The sequence below is a fragment of the Pempheris klunzingeri genome, chromosome 11 (assembly GCF_042242105.1).
Source record: "Pempheris klunzingeri isolate RE-2024b chromosome 11, fPemKlu1.hap1, whole genome shotgun sequence".
NCBI lineage: Eukaryota > Metazoa > Chordata > Actinopteri > Acropomatiformes > Pempheridae > Pempheris > Pempheris klunzingeri.
Window position 1 is genome coordinate 14,368,955 of NC_092022.1, and position 22,123 is coordinate 14,391,077.

General features: G+C 44.3%; 2 protein-coding genes across 3 annotated transcripts; both read left to right on the plus strand.

Moving 5' to 3' along the window:
* Nucleotides 1–1,936: 1,936 nt before the first annotated feature.
* On the plus strand, nucleotides 1,937–9,026 carry LOC139209923 (glutathione hydrolase 7). Its single transcript, XM_070839827.1, has 15 exons — nucleotides 1,937–2,178; nucleotides 2,641–2,867; nucleotides 3,044–3,195; nucleotides 3,298–3,415; nucleotides 3,538–3,605; nucleotides 4,093–4,166; nucleotides 4,316–4,509; nucleotides 4,919–5,006; nucleotides 5,486–5,613; nucleotides 5,697–5,785; nucleotides 5,891–6,043; nucleotides 6,159–6,273; nucleotides 6,387–6,524; nucleotides 6,664–6,763; nucleotides 7,310–9,026. The coding sequence occupies exons 1-15, from the start codon at nucleotides 1,959–1,961 to the stop codon at nucleotides 7,480–7,482; spliced, it is 2,037 nt and encodes a 678-aa protein (XP_070695928.1). The 5' UTR covers nucleotides 1,937–1,958; the 3' UTR covers nucleotides 7,483–9,026.
* A 632-nt stretch (nucleotides 9,027–9,658) lies between these two features.
* ncoa6 (nuclear receptor coactivator 6) lies at nucleotides 9,659–21,942 on the plus strand. 2 transcript variants are annotated; one of them, XM_070839099.1, is made up of 17 exons: nucleotides 9,659–9,748; nucleotides 10,600–10,937; nucleotides 11,570–11,725; nucleotides 11,875–11,997; nucleotides 12,342–12,464; nucleotides 12,560–13,384; nucleotides 13,482–13,610; nucleotides 14,012–15,359; nucleotides 15,473–15,591; nucleotides 15,737–16,242; nucleotides 16,347–16,586; nucleotides 16,725–19,779; nucleotides 20,375–20,434; nucleotides 20,559–20,589; nucleotides 21,051–21,092; nucleotides 21,343–21,476; nucleotides 21,591–21,942. In XM_070839099.1, exons 2-17 carry the CDS (start codon nucleotides 10,640–10,642, stop codon nucleotides 21,635–21,637), a joined length of 7,236 nt encoding a protein of 2,411 aa, XP_070695200.1. In that variant the 5' UTR covers nucleotides 9,659–9,748; nucleotides 10,600–10,639; the 3' UTR covers nucleotides 21,638–21,942. The 2 variants fall into 2 exon arrangements, with proteins under 2 accessions (XP_070695200.1, XP_070695201.1); XM_070839100.1 differs by lacking the exon at nucleotides 21,051–21,092.
* The last annotated feature ends 181 nt before the right edge of the window (nucleotides 21,943–22,123 follow it).

Below are 22,123 nucleotides of genomic sequence, written 5' to 3' on the forward strand. Positions count from 1 at the left end.
TATAAGTAAAGAGGTATTATCAGCAAAATGTGAAAGTATAAGTATTCAAAATGAAATACTCATTATGCAGACAAATGGCCAATGTAAGTGTTATATTATTTGATCACTATTACTAGTACCATAACATGTAAGCAGCATGTTATTGTTGTACGTGGTCGAGAGAGAGCTGATTTCAACTCATTTACATACATTTGAGAAGTTAAATCTTTTAAAATGCATCATTTTCTATGAACTGCTCAAATACATTAAATGAAGCTGTCAAATAAATGTAGATTAGTAAAAGGTACATATGTATATATTTCGCAGATGAATGTATGAATGCAGGCGGAAGTTTACAGTTTGCAAAACAAAAAGGGAGGTGAACAAACGGGTGTGGCAATTGAGTGAAAATATGGTATTTAGACTGAATACAAGCGTGGTGCTACAAGAAGCATGTAGAACAGAGAATAGTGTAAATGACCTCTAAATTCTCTAAAGACTGAAAGCATGAAAAACTATGTCCTACTGAGGAATCACACGAGTTTTATGCCCTGTCAGATTAGACTCTTAAGGTGTTCTGTGGCCTATTTAGTAGGTGGAGGAACAAGCTTTATGGGAGGGACAGAGGGTTTGTAATTGGAGCAGGTATCCTGCAGACCTGCCTTAACCTGTCTGTCCGCCTCTCAAATACCCAACAGAGAAACCTGAAGGCCCTGGGGGGAGTTTTGCCACTGACCACTGACATAATATTGGATGGGGAGTGACTTGAAGCACCTGTGCTGTATGTAAAGGGGATTTGATCATCAGCTGTGCAGAAGAGATTTAGTGGATCTTTATGGCTCCAAAGCCATCTACTGTGAAGTAAGTCTGACATTGGTCCCTGCACGCCAACACAGCCTCCATCCATAAATATGTGCAATGTACTTATATTTGCTGCTAGGTTATACATTTAAATAACTCCAGGTTGCTTTTGATCAAAGGCTAATTCAAAAATATGAGGTCAAGCCCCAGTTAGCCAGCTATTCTCTCTGACAAAGCTTACTGGTTGTCCCGAGGTGTAATATGAAGCTGGCTTCGCTGCCGGGTGGTGTCGTGATTCAGGAGCTGCTGTAGTGCCGAAGACTGAGAGCTTCCCTCAGCTCACCTGTCCAAAATACAACACGAACACCGGCCAGGATGGGGTGTATTTGACTACACGTCTTCTCCGACAGCGGTAGGTAACATTAGCCTGGTTTGTGCTCTCCTTAGTCGCAGGTTTGTGCAGAATAAACACAGAGACGCGTTAGCTTGTGAATTAACAGCACAAGCAACGACGGCGCTCCGCGTCTTTTATTCAGGTTTCAGCAATAAAAATGTTTGCTTTGTTTTGTTGTTTTTTTTTTTTTTACAATATAGTAGGTGTAGTCTCTTTAGTTTACCGCTCCTCTGCGCCATATACAGCCGCAGGCAGACATATTGTCTCATGTCAATATTTGCTGTTGGCTGTGTTTGGCGGTGTTAATGAGCGTTATACATAGGAGACGGATACAGCCTCAAAGGCCAGGCTCATACTTCTCTAAAGAAATGTCTTGGTCCAAAACCAGTTGACCTGCATGCTTTATCCTCGGCAGGTGGCCGAGTACATGAGTGGAAAAATGCATCATCATTGGAGCTACACACCCGTGACTTGGCCCATCATACTTATTATATAAAAACTGCTGTGATCTAGTGGTAAGAGTGTCAATATCTCACAGAAACTACAAATCCCTGTAGGACAGCTGGGATATAATGGGATAATCAACATCCTGTCAAATAGATGAAATAATTCTTAAGCAACACTAGTGGTCCATAAAGGTATATTACAGTGATTTTTCATCTGGATGACAGTAGCAGGTGTGTGACTGATTATCAAAGGTGACTGGAAGCGTGGATATATTGACCTAACTCCCTCACACCCTACAGATAAAGGTTAGGTTGGGACTGCAGGATCAACAGCAGCCATGCACAGCCCCGCTCCTGACATTGTGGCAGGGTACACAAGTGGATGTGTGGTGGATAAAGATGCAAACCCGGAGACAACCTTGGGGAGCGCATACTCTCCGGTAGACTACATGAGCATCACCAGCTTCCCCAGGCTGCCGGAGGATGACATGCTGTCAGGGGAAAACACCCTAAAATCTCGCAAAGATGATGACAACGTCTTGAGTGAGCAAGATACAGGTGAGTCATCCAGGTCGGACACATTTACTACAGACTTTTGAGTTTGAGTTTGTTAAGGTTTTTGGACATGGCACCATGGAGCAGCATTGCTTTCACTACTCATTGCCACTCTAATACTTATTTTACTGGTCAGATAATTGGCAAATTGTCTCTTGATTAATAGTTTAGTCCATGAAATATGAAGACATCATGAAAAATGTCCATCAGCGTGTCCCACAGGCCAAGCTCATATCCTTAACCGTCTTGTTTTGTCCAACAAACAGTCCAAAATCCAAAGATATCGAAACGAAATCAGCAAATCCTCACTTTTGAGACGGTGGAACCAGGATGAAATCATTATCAAAATACTACTAGCAAATATTTTAGTGGAATGTGGTTTGAGAACACATAACACATCATAATTGTGGTTGTTCACTCTTTTCGGTTTAATCTAAGCCGTTTGATTTGTGTTGTTTGATCTAGACCCAGATCTGTTTCTGAAGTCGGCTCGCCTCCAGCGTCTCCCCTCCTCAGCTTCGGACCTGGCTAGCCATGATATGGCATCCCTGAGAGAGACCACCAGAGACCCCTTTACAGAAGAGTGTGCCTGCCAGCGAGATGGGCTGACGGTCATCATCACAGCTTGTCTCACCTTCGCCACAGGAGTCACTGTCGCTCTTATCATGCAGATCTACTTTGGAGACCCACAGGTAGACGGTGCTTGTGTGTTATTTGCAGTAGTGCTAGTTGCAATAGTGTAACTTTTCTGAAATAACTACAGGTGATTATGAGTAACTCTACGTGCTCGTCCTAGCTCCCTCCATTAAAAATCAAAGACATATCAACAATCTCTACCTTCCTGCTTTGTTCTCCTGTCTCTTGCAAGGTCTTTAACCAAGGAGCAGTGGTGACAGATGTAGCCCAGTGTACATCGCTGGGCTTCGACGTTCTAGGAAAACAGGGCTCCAGTGTTGATGCTGCCATCACTGCTGCCCTCTGTTTGGGAATTGTCCACCCTCACACTTCTGGTATCGGAGGGTGAGTGATAGACACATGTTAATCTCCTCCAAACTGGACTACCACAGAGTTTCTAAGACCTGGTTGAATACAAATCCAACTTTGTGCTCTGTTGATGTCTAGCGGGGGAGTTATGTTGGTGCATGATATCCGTAAGAATGAGACGAGGGTCATTGACTTCAGAGAGACGGCACCATCTGCCATCCACGAGGAGATGCTGCGTACAAACCTTGATCTGAAAGTAAGCCATTTTTTCTGGTCTATCCTTTTAATAACCATGAGATGCTGATAATGAGAACATAAGACAGTCTTATTGTCATTGTTTAGTAATGTGTGCACCTTGTTTTTGCTGTTGCATTTCAGCCCGGCCTGTTGGTGGGAGTACCAGGCATGCTCAGTGGGATGCAACAGGCACACCGGCTCTATGGCAGGTACGTTAACTATGATGTAATACTATGCTAGTGGATGTTGGCTGGATTTTCTACATCCCTCCTTCTTGGATATTGTTTGCTCATTTAATTCCCCCTTGTGAATAAAACAGGTTATGCTGTTTTAGAAAATAGAAAAAGCTTATATTTATGTTTGCTCTGGCAAAGCTGTTCAGACCCAAATGAGTGAGATCTCATAGTGAGGGTATCACCAGCTGTGTTAAAAGAAGAGAGATGTTTTTTTTAGCCAGAGTGTGGGGCTGCAATTATTCTGATGCTGTGTAATTATCATGATCCTGATACCTCAGCTGGTAAGAGGATGATGTTACAGAAATCACCAAGTTGCTTAATCCATGCATGCAGATTAAGTGTTACGCTACAGTATTGTGGGTTATCATTTTTGGCACAATAATCTCATTGGAATTAAGGAGTTCAGAGTGAATATTTAGTTTTAAACATTTGTAATTAACTCCATCTTTGAACTCCCCAGAATGCTGTGGAAGGATATAGTTACGATGGCAGCAGATGTGGCCAGAAATGGATTTAATGTTACGCATGACCTCGGTAAGTATAGTGTAATGTAGTACTCATGACACTAATCACACTGCTCCTGAGATTAAAAAAGACAAAAGAAACCCACCAGCAACACTGAGGTGAAGTCACATTTGAAGATTAGGTGAGATCTCATCTGCCTCTTCTCTTTCTCTCCCTAGCTGAAGCTCTGGCCAATGTTAAGGACCAAAACATGTCGGATGCATTTCGGGATTTGTTTCTCCCCAACGGCCAGTCTCCCCTCGCTGGGCTGTTGACCACACGTCCTGATTTAGCTGCCATCTTGGATGCTATTGCAGTCAAAGGGATATCAGAGTTCTACAGTGGAAACCTGACGCAGGAAATGGCAGAAGCAGTAAGAAAGTCTTCTTTTTTCCCCGCTGACACTCAAACTGTGATTATGTGTGGTTAGGCTGAGGTAATAAGTCAGTGCTGTCGTAATATATTGAAAATATGGATTCCAAATATATTTATATATAAAGTAAAGACTTTATTTTTAAGATTGACTATAAAGTGAATATATGCCACTATATCCAAATTATTCACTCAGTGTGACGATTGTACTATTCATTTTCTGAGAAATACATATATTTTTAAACATTGTCCCTTAATTTGAGAAGAGAGAATCTCAGACTTCAAGACACACCAGACTAAACCATCATCATAACTATAAACACCAGAAGTCAAAACAAAACACATCACCTTGTCATGTAGATTAACTGGGTGTTACGTGACTATGAATGCATCTGAATACATATTGATAGGTGCAAACAAGTGGCGGAGTGATCACAGAGGAAGACTTTGGAAACTACAGCACAGTCTTACAGCAGCCAGCAGAGATCACATACCAAGGTAAATACTTATTATTTACATCACAGCTGTTTGAGAAGGATCCCATAATTTAGCATAAAACTAAATTGTGTCTATAACATAAACCTAACCAGACTCGTCAGTGGGATAGTTGGGCAACAGATATCCCAACTATGTTCTTCTCAGTTTCCTTTTATTATGCCCTTTCAGTTTCCCTTTATTATGCTTTTTCTTCCTCTTTTTTGCCACACTATTGAATGTGCAACTTCATTCAAACTTGAAATGTTCAGCTGCTTTAGGACATTATCTGGCTTAATTTTGTATCAAGTAGCAGCTCCTTCATATACAGTTAACACAGCAATGCAGTTTTTTCATTTTCCTTTTGAGTAATGATATTGTTTATATGACATAGATATGTTTAACTATAATGCACTACTGTACAATCATTTTATCCTACATCCTATATTTCACTGGAGAAAACGTTAAATGCTCACTCTTATGCTTCGGTAATGTTCCTGAAGGACACCATGTGATGGCGGCCCCAGCCCCACATGCAGGTGTTGCCCTGATCACTGCTCTTAACATCCTGGAAGGCTACAACATAACCAACCAGGTGTCGAGGAACAGCACCTACCACTGGACTGCAGAGGTAGTACACCAACTGCTTCACCACTGTGCAGCATAAACAGTGTGCAAGGTGCAGTAATTCATAATTTCACATTTCTCTCCTAGGCTGTGAAGATAGCTCTCGCCCTGGCTAGTGGGCTGGGAGACCCCATGTACGACACGTCTGTCTCAGCAATTGTTGCCAAGATGCTGAGGTAGAGCTCACCATGTTGTCTTTGAATATATAATGAATACAACCTTCCTAATTCAGTAAGGTAATTTTCATTGAACCCTGCCCTTTTGTTGGTCCCATCTCCAAGTAAATCACAGGCTTCATTACTACGCCAGATGATCAACGACTCTCAGGCCTTCCCTGTCAGCCATTACACTCAATCATTTTCCCTGGAGAAGGGTGCAGCAGCAGCCCAAGTCATGGTCATGGGCCCAGACGACCACATCGTATCAGTCATGAGGTATGTCACACTTCAATTGAACTGCTCTTGTACATTGTTTAAGCAATACCCAGTGACAGTTAATAGTGGAGCGAAAACTGAGACCAGTTTTCTTTTTTACTTGTGGCTGTTTCAGCTCTCTAAACAAACCATTCGGCAGCGGGATAGTGACTCCTTCAGGAATCCTCCTAAACAGCCAGATCCTGGACTTCTCCTGGCCTAATAAAACAGAGAACTCATCACCTAACCCAGTAATTGTGCATTTTAACTTTGTTTAATTTAGTGCAGCATTGATTGATTCCTCATTGAAAGATTTCTTGTAGCTGCTCATAGTCTTCATGGTTTTTGTTTTCGTTTGCTACAGCATAACAGCGTCGAGCCTGGGAAGAGGCCCATGTCCTTCCTGATGCCCACAGCAGTGAGGCCTGCCGTGGGATTATGTGGCACATATGTAGCTGTTGGATCTTCCAATGGAGAGAAAGCTCTCAGTGGCATCACACAGGTTATTTAATCACTAGACGAATTACCTAAATTCATGATTGATTGTTAGATTCTTATCAGTCTGGAAAAATGCCGTTCTAAAAATGCATTCTGGTTTGTTCCTGTCCAATCAAATAACCCATGTTCAAAATCCTCCACAGGTGCTGATGAATGTTCTGTCTTTGCGTAAAAACATGAGTGACAGCCTAGCGTATGGAAGACTGCACCCACAGCTGGAGCCCAACATCCTCCTGGTGGACTGTGAGTTTATCCTACTGGTCCATTTATTGTTTAGTTTGGTTCAAATATAGCAGACTCCCTTCGAATTCTAGGATTGCGGTGCTTCAAGCAGATTCGTGGCTTTTTGAATTAGAGTTGCCATTTGCTGCTAATAACATACAATATCCATCTGGATATTCCATCTAGATGAAGACCCATCTGGTAGCTCCCTCGTACCAGTGTTTATGTTGTCTTTGGAGCACATTTTTGTGCACACTATGCAAAGTAGATGAATAGCTGGGAAAACAACATGTTCCTGTATTGTCACCAAAAACAAAGGCGGCAGGTGCAGCGTTTACTTTGACACAGTAAAATCCCTTCATGACTTCCTGTGCAGTGAAAGGAATCGTCAGCAATTTTAGCAGAAGGTGGCAAAAATCATGATGATTTGTTTGTAAATGCTGTTAACCCACATTGAAAACATCACATTTATGAGTGTTACTTTCCTTTACCAGATAATCATTGTGTTTGAACAGCAGGTGTAAACATAAACTTATTCAGATCACCTCTCCCACCATCTATTTGCAGCTGATTTTCTAGAAGAAGATGTGGAGCTGCTGCAGGTCAAAGGTCACAAGGTGGAGAAGAAAGACGTCCTCTCATTGGTGGAAGGCACCCGGAGAACCAATGACCTCATCATAGGAGTGAAGGACCCCCGTAGTGCTGACGCCTCCGCCCTCACTATGTCCAACACGCCCTAGTGCACGCCCCACTCCCCCCATACTCACACATAATGAAGAAGGGGTAAGAGCACCACTGAAGGATGGATGATTAGTGAAGGAATAATGAGGCTGCTCATGAACTAATACTCTAAACTTAAAGTTAATGGCAAAACAACAGTCACCAAAAAGACACACGCTCTCTTTCACAGCCTCAAGTAATGTTCAGTCTGTGTGGATAGTGTTCAAAATGTATGCCCATCCCTTAATGGCATCAGTCAAAGTCTGCAGCCAGTATTACACAGAGCAGGGCATACATCTGCAAGGTTTGTTCGTAAATTCAGATCTGATGCTTACAGTTCACCTCAAAGACAGCAATAAACTTAACAGGTTTAGAGTGGACTTACTTAGTGGATGCAAGAAAGGGAAAGTAGAAAAGTGTAATGGCTTTTGAAGCTATTTTCACGACACTCAGTGGCAGCTAGGTTTTGTCCTGTGACGTACTGAGCAGGACACTCAAGAGTGTTGCACTCAGGATCAGGAATTCTGATAGAAATTAAAGATGAACAAACAGACTCTTTGCACGAATGGGCAAACATAAAACAGCGTAGTGCCATGTCAAGAAGCCATCATTTACAACACATGCATGATCCTCCGTGCAAATCGACGCACACTTCTGCTTTTCAATTCCTCCACTGCATTTCACCATTATTCCAAATAACGCATAAGATCACATGGAATGGTGTAGGTCATGATATTTAATTCAGTGACTAACCTGACTGCTCTAAACCGAACCTTCCTGCTCTTTATATGATGTGTAACTGTGATTAGATGTTGTGTGGTACAGCTGCTGGAGTTTTAACTGTTGCGAACAATCAATGGCTCCTTGGGACCATGTTAAGACTAACATTATTTACACAAAGCACATCATGCATATTTACAGTTAGACCATCACATCTCAGCTGATTTATTTCTCTAAACAAGAGGATTTGCTTCAGTTTCACTGGTTTTAAATATGACTAATGGTAGAATAAGTGTATTTGAGTATATAATTTAAGACATTTTAGTTGTAGCGATATTTTGTTCTCATTTGAAGTTGTGGCTTCCATTTTTTATTTAGAGTGGGGATACTTGTTTTTGCATATGGAATAAACTGATTCTTTACAGATGGATTGAATATAATCTGTCTATTTTTATAAGAACATTTGTCAGGCTGCATTCATTATTTCTATTGTTGTAACAATGCATTAAATCAGCAGATTTTAGAAAAGGTTATTATGTTTATTTTTGTTTACTTGTGTTATTATCTTAAGTAGTATATTTGAAATAAGAACCATCAGCTTTTGTAAAGCATTGCATTCTAAAAGCGGTTCAAGTTTAATTGCAGAATGATCAGTGCTGATTGATCAGACATGTCCTTAACCTTATCATCTCCGTTGTTGGGCACTAGTGCAATATGAATGTTGATGCTTGTTTCCTGTACTGTAGAGTACCATGCCTTAAGGCACGCATTTGCACAACACCTGATGTTTCATTCCATGTGCATTTGTATCTGATTTTAATTTAAAAAATCAGCACTGTCCAAATCCAAGAAAAATAAAATGTTTGCACACATCCCAACACTGAAGAATGTGTGTCTTTTTATTCCTCCATGTATCAACATTTGGAGCATCTGTCTATCTATCTACTGTAGAATAATTATGTCGGCTTACTCTTTCCAGATACGAGAGTGATGGTGACTGGACTGTTGAAACTGAGATGATGTAGATTACAAACTGCACATTGCCCATTTACCAGATGTTATTATTGATAAATGCCAGTGTCGGATGGATAATCAAGATTCTGCTGCATAACGTTGTATAAAGGCATTGCAACAATTAATCCCAAGTATGTATTTTAGTTGGATCCATGGCTCCAAGGACCATAGAAAACTGTCAAGTTTGAATCAATTTCAGAACGCTGAAAACAAGTCTTTCAGCTTAAACATAAATGCTTATAATAATGGGAACTAAATACTAAACAGAAATATAAAAAAGAAATGATTTGCGAAGATTACGTTGCGTAAATGTCACCGGACTTGGTTTTGAATCACCCTAATTCTTTAATTCTTAATTTTTACTACAGTATTTTGTATTACTGCGAAGGATGGTGCCTCGCCGTCCCCGATTGGGATTTTATTTTGGAAAGCAAACCCGGAAGTAGTATTTCGTTGTGCGAACTTGACCATTTTCTTGTGATTCATGTTTTGTTAGCTAATCTGGCTAGCAGATGTCGACTGGTTGAACTTAGTCTCAGATGAATATATGTGGTAAGGCTTTTGCTCCTCTAATGCGTATTTTACTGCTGTTGATATGTTGCAAATTAAAGCATACGAACTGGGAAGCTAATACGCTGTGTTTCAATGCATTCGTGATGAATTACCTGCAGTGCTACTAAGCTAACTTAGCTAACGTCTGCTAACTAGAGCTCTCGGAGAGGCAAGCAGGAACCGCCTTGGCAATCATTTTAAACCTCTTTAATGGTGCGGTTTATGCTAGAAGTGTATTGATTTGAATTGTTAGTGATGTTCATATCGGCATGAAAACGCTCAGTGACATGGGATACCTGATATTTGCGCTCTCCCTGCTGAATTTGATCTCGTAACGTTAGTGTTAGCTTACATTTGCGCTAAGGCCCGTGCTACTGCTGCGCCGATCATGTTAACCAAGCTGACCACCAGCTAATGGAAGTGAATTTGTGCAATGTCCCCGTTTTTGACATCAGTGCAGTTCAGTTCAGTTCATTTATCCCGACCACCTGCAGCTTTATTCTGTAATGATGAGACTGCTGTTATAAATTTAGCATCACCTAGCATGTCAGTATAACGTACAAGTGTGTTGTTAGCGTGACTGTGATCACGTCATGTGTTTACTTGACGTGGATTTACATAAACAAAACGTATGTTTTGTTTGACTTTGTCTCACCTGAAGCTTTCAGTGTCCAGAGAATACCTGAAAACGTGTAGCTACCTTTCTATCTAGCATCTGGTCTGCTATATAAGCCAGTTTTCACTCCCACAATACTGATTGTATTTACTTCACTTTGGCATCTCTGTCATTTCTTGATTGTGGCACTAGTGGTTTATAAAATAAACTGTGTCTCTCTGATGTGCACTTTCAGCTTGAGACGGTTTAAACGCCACTCCTAGTCAGAGGGGAGGATGGCACATCGACGTATCCCACCTCATCTGTCCCAGAAGGAAGAGCACCTGGAGCCTGATAATGATTCAGACAGGGACTCTGGTGTCGGGGACGATGCAGGGGAGGATGCTGATAGTTGCCATGGAAGCACAGTAACAGAAGAGGATAACTTCAACGAGCAAGATGGCACAGAGGAAAACAACAGGGAAGGAGAGGATTTTACAGTATTTGTTGCCTTTCAAGGAAATATGGAGGATGAGGACTTCACTCAAAAACTTGATATTATCCTCAGTGGGATACCAAACATGCTTGATATGGGTTAGTTTAATTTTGTGTGACTCTTATTTATGATGGAAAAAATGAGTACAAATGGGTTTTGAAATCTGCTTACACACTACCAAAAAATGGGTCCTGGCCAGTACATGGTGACGGAAGTTAGCAGACTTCCCAGTTGAATACAGTAGTTAAAACACATTTGTCCTCTTGGACTTTCTCATGTTATATTATTTAAAACCCTGAATCACAGTAGATGCAATTTGTTTTTTTGACACTGTTGAATATGACCATGTTTGCAAGCCATAGATAATATGGTGCCTACATCCATTAGTTATTCAATGTTTCATATTTGGACCCAATTTTGGTACATTGTTTCAGATTTCTTTTCCTCCTGACATTGAAAAATCTCTTCTTCTGTTCATCAGTGTTATAATATTTGTGTGATGCTTACTGTGTTTCTTTGTAGTAAAACAAGTCCAGTGGGGAATGCACAAGTTTTACAAGCACAGCAGATGTATTTGAAAATGCCCTTATTTCCGTGTGTTATTGTGTATCCCAGCACAATTTTTGGGTGTCAATCCTTTCCTTGTCCTTCTCTAATCAGTAGTCTCAGTTTCTTCCATCTTGTATGCACCACAATTGCAACTTGCATCCATTCATTGTCTCTCTGTTAGGCTCTGAGAGGCTACAGCCACAACATGTGGAGCCGTGGAACAGTGTGCGGGTTACCTTCAACATTCCTCGGGATGCTGCAGAGCGACTCAGACTGTTGGCCCAAAACAACCAGCAGCAGCTCAGAGACCTGGGGATTCTCTCTGTGCAGATAGAAGGTAACACCACAGCCTTCAGACTCTTTGTCACTTAAATAGCAGTCAAGAGACAATGTGTTTTTCCATCTGTGACACTTCAAAATTAAGGATACAAACTAAGTGTCCTGCATTAAGTGTGAGTTATAGATGTTCCCACTATTGATGTTCAGGGGAAGGGGCCATCAATGTGGCTGTGGGACCAAATAGAGGACAAGAAGTCAGAGTGAATGGACCAATTGGAGCACCTGGCCAGATGAGAGTGGATGTCGGCTTCCCAGGTCAACCTGGTCCAGGTATTATTTACTGAATTGATTACACATGGTCTCTATATACTAGCTAGACTGAAATTGTAAGTAACTGCTGTTTTGTTTTTTTGATAATGGTAGTAGGTGTCAAACATTGATTGTTTCTCTCTTATTTATTTCTAACATATCTAAATTATTACGCATGTGTCCATAAAGACATGAAATAAAAAGCTGTTCAGTTGTAGTTAAAGTTGATCACATTGCTTGTTTTTTAATCTTGTTGTCCTTAGAGTACCATAGCCATTCCTTGTTCTTGATTTCTAGTTTTTTAATGTATATTAATAGTTAGCCTGTTTACACATAATGATTTAATATGCACATGTTTTCGTAAGGAGGGGTAAGGATGGCTAACCCATCAATGGTTCCCCCTGGGCAAGGCATGGCAGGTCAGGCTATGGTACCTGGCAGCAGTGGACAGATGCATCCTCGTGTTCAAAGACCATCTTCACAGACAGGTTCAGATCTTTATTTTTTGTATGTCAAATGATAAATGTTGCAATGTTTATGGCTTATGCAGTATAAAAATGGAGAAAACTCTCCTTTCTCACAGATGTGATGGATCCAATGATGCAGGGTATGTCGGTTCAGCAACAACAGCAACTTCAGCACCAACAGGCTGGCCCCCATGGTCCAGGCCCAATGCCTCCCCAGGCTGCCCATCACATGCAGGCTTTGCAGGGCGGAAGACCGCTCAACCCTGCTGCACTGCAGCAGCTACAACAGCAGCACCACCAACAGCAACAGGCCCAGCAGCAAGCTCAGCTCTCCCAGCTTGGACCTAGACCTCCTTTCAACCCATCAGGTCAGATGTCTGTGCCTCCTGGCTGGAACCAGTTGCCCCCTGGGGTCCTCCAGCCACCAGCAGCCCAAGGAGGCCCTGCGTGGAGAAAGCCCCCACCCCAAGCCCAAATGGTTCAACGCCCACCTTCCCTTGCAACAGTTCAGACTCCTAGCCACCCTCCTCCCCCTTATCCATTTGGCAGCCAGCAGGCAGGGCAGGTATTTAATGCCATGGGACAGGGACAATTACAGCAACAGCAGCAGACAGGAGTGGGTCAGTTCGCCGCTCCCCAGCCTAAAGGCCCACAAGCTGTCCCTGGTGGTGTTCCAGGACCGCCTAGACCCCCTCCACCACTTCCACCAACTTCTGGACCGCAAGGCAACCTCACTGCCAAATCCCCTGGTTCCTCCTCATCTCCTTTTCAGCAGGGTTCACCGGGGACTCCTCCCATGATGGCTCAGAGACCTACAACTCCACAGGGCTTTCCTCAGGGCGTTGGATCACCAGGAAGAGCCCTCGGCCAACAGGGTAACATGCAACAAGGATTCATGGGAATGCCTCAGCATGGGCAGCCTGGGGCCCAAGTTCACCCAGGTAGATTACTGCTGGTAATCAGCATGTTATGCAGAAGTGGTGATATATTTTGTACAGTGATGTATGAAATAACAAAATCAATGAAAACTGATTACAGGCATGCAGAAGCGTCCCATGGGCTTTCCAACCCCAAACTTCCAAGGTCAGGTGAGTGCCAGCACTCCAGGAACCCCTGGTGGAGGAGCCAGTCAGCAGCTACAGAGCAGTCAAGTGATGACTCACACAGGTAAAATGTCTACAACACTGCAATCATTTAGGGGTATGTCATCAGGGAAACACATATGTTTTGGTAGAGTTTGGTAAAGGGAAATGATGTGAAACTGATACCAATATCCAACATTTAAAAAGATTTGTTATTTAGGCAATTACAAACGTTTTTGGTAAAAATCTCTTAAATTCAGTTACTACATAATTGTGACAATCACGTACTGAGGAAAGATATTACATCTGAAGAATTTCTTTTTTTGTCACAGTGCTCTTTGATGAAAACAACTGCATTGAATAATATACACATTTACCATTTCGCATGCTATAGGTTAGCATGCAGTTGGCAGAAGGCATAATAGCTTATTACCTGTTGTGAAACCCATTTAGGTAATGTTTCTTTTCTTCTCCGTTTTACATCAGGAGCTCAGCCGTCAGCCTCCACACCAAACTCAATGCAGGGTCCACCCCATGCCCAGCCCAATGTTGTTATGGGTGTGCAAGGTAGCATGCCAGGTCCGCCCCCCGGTACAACCGCTGGGCCTAGTATGGGCCAGCAGCAGCCTGGCCTCCAGACCCAGATGATGGGCCTCCAGCATCAGGCCCAGCCCGTGTCTTCCTCCCCCAGCCAGAAGGTTCAGGGCCAGGGTGGAGGTCAGACTGTCCTCTCAAGGCCCCTCAGTCAAGGGCAGAGAGGAGGGATGACCCCACCCAAGCAGATGATGCCTCAGCAAGGCCAGGGGGTGATGCATGGGCAGGGTCAGATGGTTGGAGGCCAAGGGCACCAGGCCATGCTCCTACAGCAGCAGCAGCAACAACAGCAACAAAACTCCATGATGGAACAAATGGTTGCCAACCAGATGCAGGGCAACAAGCAGGCATTTGGAGGCAAGATTCCACCTGGGGTCATGCCCGGCCAGATGATGCGTGGCCCTTCTCCAAACGTTCCAGGTAACATGGCTCAGTTCCAGGGCCAGGTTGGCCCACAGCAGATGACTCCACAACAGCAGCAGCAAATGGCTCAACTCCAACAGCAGCAGTTACAACAGCAGCAACAGCACCAGTTGCAACAGCAGCAGCTGCAGCAGCAACAACAACAACACCAGCAGATGAACCAGCAGCAGCCCCAGCAGGTTCCTATTGCTGGCAATCCTAATCAAGCTATGGGCATGCATGGGCAGCAGATGAGACTCCCTGCTGGTCATCCTCTTATCCAACAACAGTTGCAACAGCAGCAGTTACAGCAGCAGCAGAAACAACAGCAACAGGCCATGATGCAGCAGCAGCAGCAGCAGCAGCAGCAACAACAACAACAACAACAACAACAACAACAACAACAACAGGCAGCTCAGCAACACCCACATCCTTTGGGCGATCCTAATAGTGGGACAGGAGACTTGGGAGTTCAACAGATGGTCCCTGATATGCAGGCACAGCAGCAGCAAGGCATGATGGGAGGCCCTCAGCACATGCAGATGGGAAATGGTCACTTTGCAGGTCATGGCATGAACTTTAACTCACAGTTTCCCGGTCAGATGCCAATGGGGGGACCCTGTGGACAGGCAGGAGGTTTTCCTGTCAGCAAGGATGTTACACTGACTAGCCCACTGCTGGTCAATCTGCTGCAGAGTGATATCTCAGCCAGCCAGTTTGGGCCAGGAGGAAAGCAGGGAGCAGGGGGAGGCAACCAGGCTAAACCCAAAAAGAAGAAACCGGCACGGAAGAAGAAGCCCAAAGAGGGAGACGGACAACAGCAAGTAGAGGGGCTTGGGTAATAATTTTTGTATGTTACAGTTTTGTTTTGCATTGATGGACAGATGAAGTTGTATCATTGTTACGTTGCTTGTTTGATTCAACTTCATTTATTCATTCTCTTTTTCTTAGTGGTCTTGATGTGGCGGCTGGCATGGAGGATTCTGACCTGCCAAATCTGGGTGGTGAACAGAATTTAGGCTTAGACAACTCTGGCCCAAAACTCCCTGATTTTGCCAACAGACCTGCAAGTAATTGACAAAGAATTAATTTTATTAATTATTTTGCCTTTGTGTTGGGTTGTTGATTCTTTAGCAACTTCAAAGTATGCTTTACTTTTCAAATGTTGTATTCGTGTCTGTTTTGAATACATGTGCCTCTCTATACTTTCCCTAGGCTTTCCTGGTCAACCTGGTGACCAGAGAGTTTTGCAGCAGGTACCCATGCAGTTTATGCAGCAGCAACAACAGCAGCAGCAGCAGCAGCAGCAACAACAGCAACAACAACAACAACAACAACAACAACAACAACAACAACAACAACAGCAGCAGCAGCAACAACAGCAACAACAACAGCAACAACAACAACAAATGCAGCACATGCAACAGCAGCAAATACAGCAACAACAAATACAGCAGCAACAAATGCAACAACAAATACAACAGCAGCAAATACAACAACAACAACAACTACAACAACAACAACAGCAGCAGATGCAGCAACAGCAGCAGATGCAGCAGATGCAGATGCAGGGTCTCCAGAATGCTCAAGGGCAACAAGGGATGACAGGGCAGCAGACTTCAGGTCAAGGCCAGCCCCAGATGCACCCTCATCAGCTGCAGCAACAACAACAACAGCAGCAGCAGCAACAGCAACCTCAACAGCCACACCTGCAACAACAGGTATTATTGTTATTATCATGTACTCTATTGACTGTTTGGCATCAACAAAATGATTAATAGTTAATCTATTCATACTAAATATTGCACCCCATTTTGCATTTTAGCAACAACAACAGCAGATGATAATGATGCTGAAGATGCAGCAGGAGCAGGCAAAGAATCGCATGTCCATTCCTCCAGGAGGACAGCTCCCTCCTCGGGGCATGGGCAATCCACCTGAGGTGCAGAGGCTTCCTGTCTCACAGCAAGGCAACATGCCTGTAATGATCAGCCTTCAAGGACATGGAGGTGTACCGCCATCACCTGACAAAGCCAGAGGGATGCCCCTGATGGTGAATCCTCAGGTAGGGTCAAGTGCTGCAGAGTATGTAAACTCGATATTGACATTCACGTCACATGATTTGATTTTCATTTGCGAGTGTAATACTATTTAATCGATAGGGAGTAAACTGTACATAATTTGTGTTTGTTCTCCTTTCTAGCTTGCAGGTGCTGCACGAAGAATGTCCCATCCTGATGTAGGGCAGGGTCCCCAAGGCACTGGAACTGAAGAGCCCTCTGTAGGGGCTCACCCGAAGCAGGACAGACCTGGTGGCCAAGAAATGGTGGTACAGCCTGGAAATGGGGCTCAGCAGATGATTGCTAATCAGGGCTCCAACGCTCACATGATGAAGCAAGGCCCTGGTCCATCACCAATGCCCCAGCACACTGGAGCCAGTCCCCAGCAACAGTTACCCACTCAACCTCAACAAGGAGGCCCTATGCCTGGGATTCATTTCCCCAATGTCCCTACAACCTCTCAGAGCTCCCGGCCCAAAACCCCCAACAGAGCCAGCCCCAGGCCATACCACCATCCTCTCACCCCAACTAATCGTCCACCCAGTACTGAACCTTCTGAAATCAACCTTTCACCGGAGAGGCTAAATGCCTCCATTGCAGGGCTATTTCCTCCCAAAATCAACATTCCTCTGCCACCCAGGCAGCCTAACTTAAACAGGGGGTTTGACCAACAAGGTCTTAATCCAACAACCCTGAAAGCCATTGGGCAGGCCCCTCCTAACTTAACTCTAACAGGCAACAACAATAATGGCAATGCGGGTGGAAATAACACTAACAATAATCAGCAGCCTTTCTCCACTGGCGCTGGAGCTGGAGGTGCAGGCACTAAACAGGACAAGCAGCCTGGAGGGCAGGGTAAGCGGGCGAGTCCTAGCAATAGTCGGAGGTCAAGTCCGGCTGCTAGCCGCAAGACAGCCACCCCAAGTCCAGGGAGACAAAAGGGGACAAAGATGGCCATCACTTGCCCTCCCCCACAGCAGCAGTTGGTCAACCCACAGGGGCAAACCATGATGCTGAGCCCTACCTCAGTACCCCCAAGTCCAGTATCCATGCCTTCACAAGTGAGTGGGGCCACAGAGGCACAGCAGACCCAGAGCCCCTTCCACGGGATACAAGGTAACCCTTCTGAGGTAGTCAGGGAAAGTCAGGGAATGCTGACTGCAGAGCAGCGACTGATGCCTCAGTCTCAACCCCAGCCTCAGCCTTTGAGGGAATTATCAGGTCCCAGAATGGCAAGTCCTCGTTTCCCCGCACTTCAGCATCCTAAACCTGACTTGGAACTGCAGGCTGGCACAGGTGATAGGCACCCAACACATGCAGCCCCTATGCAGGAGTCAGAGGTCTCACCCACTCTCAGGACAGCTCCAACCTCTCTAAACCAGTTACTGGATAACACAGGTATCCCAAACATGGCCGTTCGGCCCATACAGAGTAATGCTAATAGGGATGCTATGGGAAAAGACAGCCCCAAGTCTGCTTTGGATCCAGAGAGACCACTCCACAGTAATTCCCAGAGTACAGATATGTCAGCCTCTCTCACTACCACTGCCACTGTAAACGAATCAGAAGCTAAACCCAAACCTGCTGTCCCAGTCCCAACAAGCAATCCTAATTTGCAGCCTGCTTCAATTCCAAGCTCTCACCCTAGCACTAACGTGAACCCCAATACAACTCAGAGCCTTAATCAAAACCCCGTCTCCAGTCTTAGTGTCAACCCCAGTCCGAATGTAAACCCTGCACTCACCCTCTGTCCCACTCTCAGTACGAACACTAATGCCACCATCGGTGTAAGCCCCAACCCAGTCACTTCCAGTCAGAGCAGTCCTGCCTTGACTGTTAGTACCAGTTCTAACTCCAGCTCTGCCCAAAACCCAGCCAGTTCGGCTCTAAAACTAAACCCTAGTCCCAAACCTGTGACAAGTGTTCACTCAGTCATACAGATCCCTGCCTCCTCTAGCACCATCTCCCCCAATCAGATCACTGTGTTTGTCACCTCTAACCCCATCACCTCTGCCCCTACTCCACAGGCACCCACATCTATGGTCTCCACCATGGTGGCTGTTCCTAACAAGAATATTAGACCTCAGGACATCCGGCAGCAGAGCCCTGTCCCCCGACCTCCTCAGTTTATCACCACCACCCCTGTATTTATCAACCCAATATTCCAGGTCCCTGGTGCAACTGTGGCTCCTAATACCACAATGGTATCGCAGTCGGTCACCATGGTGGGGCCTATCCAAGTCTCCACTACAAATATCCAACTTTCTCCTGCCCCAAGCTCCACCCAGTCCTCAGGGGCTAAAATGACCAGCACTGCACAGCCAGCCAGAAGTGCTGTTGGACAGGTCCAGATTGCCACTAGTATGTCCTCATCAGCTCCAGTTGTTACCCTTCCAGCTCCTCAGCAAATTAACCCAGGACCTCTCAAAACAGAAAATGTAGGTGAGGCAGTTTCTACTCAGAAGTCTAGCCCCCCAGTCCAGCAGCCATCTCCCCATCCAAGCCCTTCAGCGTCATCTCCCTTTCAGCCACCCCTAGCTTCTCCTCCTCCCTGCTCTAGTCCAGGGGCTGTAAACACCATCCGAAAGAGCCCCATGTCTCCACCTCCCGCTGCCCAGGTGAAAAGTAAACCTGCACAGGTCACTGCAGCTGTTACTGGTACAGCTGACTCCCAGCAGAGTCCTGCACAGCCTGCACAGGGGCCCACTGTGGCTGTTCCACCACAAGTCTTTCATCCTCCTGCCAGTTCTACCATTCATATTGAAGCACCAGCTCCCCATATTACTGCTGCTGCTTCAAACAATACTACTCTGCCTGCAGTCTCTTCTCCCATCTCAGTGCCTGGCCAAGTTGCTGTTCCTACTCAGATTGTTACCCAGGCTCCACTGCCTGCATCAGCATCAGTCTCTAGCCCAGCCCAGGCTGTAAGTTCTCAAGCTCCTGTTGTCACTGCAGTTGGTACCACCACAGGTATCTCCTCCGCTGCCTTGCTCTCGACGGTTACTCCAGTACAAAGTCCCGTACCTTCCATTGTGCCAATTGTTGCTGGACCTGGACCTGTTCAGGAGGTTCCCCCCACCCAGTCCTCTCCAGTTGCTAACCCCAGCGGAGTTCCGCCAGCTCAGTGTGACACCCCAGGTATGGAGCCCCCGATGCCGCCAGCTGCAGCACCTGCTGAAACCACTCAGTCTACCCCAGGTAAAAGCACAACTGTTAGTTTTGGTATGAATGCACACATGAAGTGAACAGGTTAATTACCATATTCTGGCCATGTTCTTTGGTGAGGTTAAACTGTTGACTACACAAGTTCATTACTGTCATATGCAGACAATACACAATACAGCATTCATTGGTAATCAATTTCTTAGTTCTCAGGCTCACGGTCTTCATATGTATGTATACAAAAAGAAAATCATTCAAATAAAATTAGAAGACAAAGAGACATAAAACAATGCAGAAGTTGAAATATAGTAATATTAAATATAATGCTATGGTACACAAGTAGTAGTAATTGTAAAATGTATAAACTAATGTAATGTGTAGTAGTGTAGTAAATATATGCACTTATCTGTATAATGAAAACAGGCCAGGTTGTAGACTGGTAGCCACATATATGCTGTGTTGTGTAAACGGTCACAAGCGACATCACATACCTTTTATAGGCCTGTGGTAAGGGTTCATTAATGCATGCAGTATTAACATGTTAAATGCAACCTCAAGTGCCATGCAGCCTTAAGTATTTGTTTTACTTTTTCAAATGTGTCAGATGAAATATTTTATCCTTTTTCCATAGCACCTATTCAACAAGAAGTCCCACAGTCGCAGGAACCTGTTGCCGCCAGTGACAAGACGGGTAAGCGAGGCCATTTTTGATTTAAGAAGTTATTAGATATGTTTGTAAACAGTTCCACATGATCTGAAATGAGTCGCGTACTACTTGGTGGCACAGAAGTAACTGTCGTTTTTGTCCCATTCAGGTGAAGAGGTCTCGACAGGTTCTGAGCAGGGGTAAGATTGCTCATAGCATTTGTATTCCTTTAACTGCTGTATTGTTGATAAACTGTGTAATCCCTCATGTGCTGGGGTCTGTTAAGGTGTCGGTACTATTGATCTCTGAAAAGTTGGCCAAGTCTTAAGTGCCGTGCTCTCAAAGGAGATATGCTTAGACATTTCTAACTCTACTGAAACTCAGGGAGTTCAGTTGGTTGGCCAAGGGGGTACATGGTGAAAACAATGAACCACGTGGCCTCTGCACTTGGTATGTATGATTAGCATGCAACAACATAAATATACTAATGCATGCCAGAAGTTTATTCAAAGAACAGCCTATTACATCGCAAATTTCACCACTCCACTGACCTTTATGGCCCTATCTCTGTTCCGGGGGATTGTCATAATATGGTGGGGAAGTAAAGCTGTTTGTTCAGCACAGTTTATAGTTCAACGCTGTTTTTCCACTTCTATCACAGATGGGCAAAGAAAAGAAAGACGCCCATCAACTTAGTCCCAAGGTATGTATTTTAACATGTTTGAGCTGCAAAGGCACAAGCAGTGCTCATGTCAACGTAGTGGATGCTGTCGGGATGAAGATGGACAGTATCTGTGGTAGACGAGGAAAAACAGCAGCAACAGAGTCCTGAGTGGTATTAAATCTTTCTCTGAGTAGAGCAGAGTTATTCGCACTCTTAAATCTGTTCTAACAAATCCTTGTGTTCTCCTTCCTTTCTTGTCATCTGTTGTTTTTCTGTCTGGCTCTCCCAGAGCTGCTGTGGAGAAGCCCAAGGGACCGAGCAGACGCAGCTCCCGGGCGGATAAGGAGGTGGAGGAGGAGCCAGTGGCGGACAGCGGCATGAGGAAGAGATCAGCCAGGCCTGGAACCAGCGCTGCTGTAAAAGGTAACTTCAAAACACATGCAGCTTTTAAAAGACAGAATATTTCACTACACCTAATCTATGCTCGTGATATTACTACATTTTTCCCCTGATACACTTGTAAACTCTTTTTAACAGAAACTGGAGCAAGTCCCACCCAGGCCAAACGAAGGAAGTCTAAATAGCCTGTGAACTGTACTGTAAATGTTTTTTTTCCCCCGCTGTGAATCAGTTGATGTCGGTTTCTCTGTCCAAGATAATGAATATTCACCGGAGGAGGAAACCATGTACAGATTGTTTTTAAAAGAATTATGCTATTGTTTTGTCCATGCTATCAAGTGAGATTGTAGTTAGAATGTGTGCATACAGTATGTGTTTGTGTGAATGTGCTTTTTATATTAAATGCTGGATTAATCATGTGAAGACTGATAATGGAGCTTGTCATGATTGTACAATTATGTTGTAAAACTGAATTAAATTTTCTACTGCTTTTTGTTCTGTGAATCTGTGAAAGGTTCTCCATCATTTTAAGTTCAGTCACACCAGAGCTGCATGTATTATTGATAAGCACCAGTGGGATGCTGCCTGTGATGTAAACAGTGAGGACTCCATTTAGGTGAAGAGGGATATTAAAGCCCTGACAGCACATGATGCTCTAGGAAGTAGATGTT

Excerpts from the sequence above, each read along its gene's own strand:
- LOC139209923 (XM_070839827.1), top strand. The coding sequence starts at position 1,959 with ATGCACAGCCCCGCTCCTGACATTGTGGCAGGGTACACAAGTGGATGT. Across the intron at positions 2,868-3,043 it reads TCTACTTTGGAGACCCACAG|GTCTTTAACCAAGGAGCAGT; the intron begins GTAGACGGTGCT and ends GTCTCTTGCAAG. Across the intron at positions 6,525-6,663 it reads CTCTCAGTGGCATCACACAG|GTGCTGATGAATGTTCTGTC; the intron begins GTTATTTAATCA and ends AATCCTCCACAG.
- ncoa6 (XM_070839099.1), top strand. The coding sequence starts at position 10,640 with ATGGCACATCGACGTATCCCACCTCATCTGTCCCAGAAGGAAGAGCAC. Across the intron at positions 20,435-20,558 it reads TGCCGCCAGTGACAAGACGG|GTGAAGAGGTCTCGACAGGT; the intron begins GTAAGCGAGGCC and ends TGTCCCATTCAG. Across the intron at positions 21,093-21,342 it reads CCCATCAACTTAGTCCCAAG|AGCTGCTGTGGAGAAGCCCA; the intron begins GTATGTATTTTA and ends TGGCTCTCCCAG.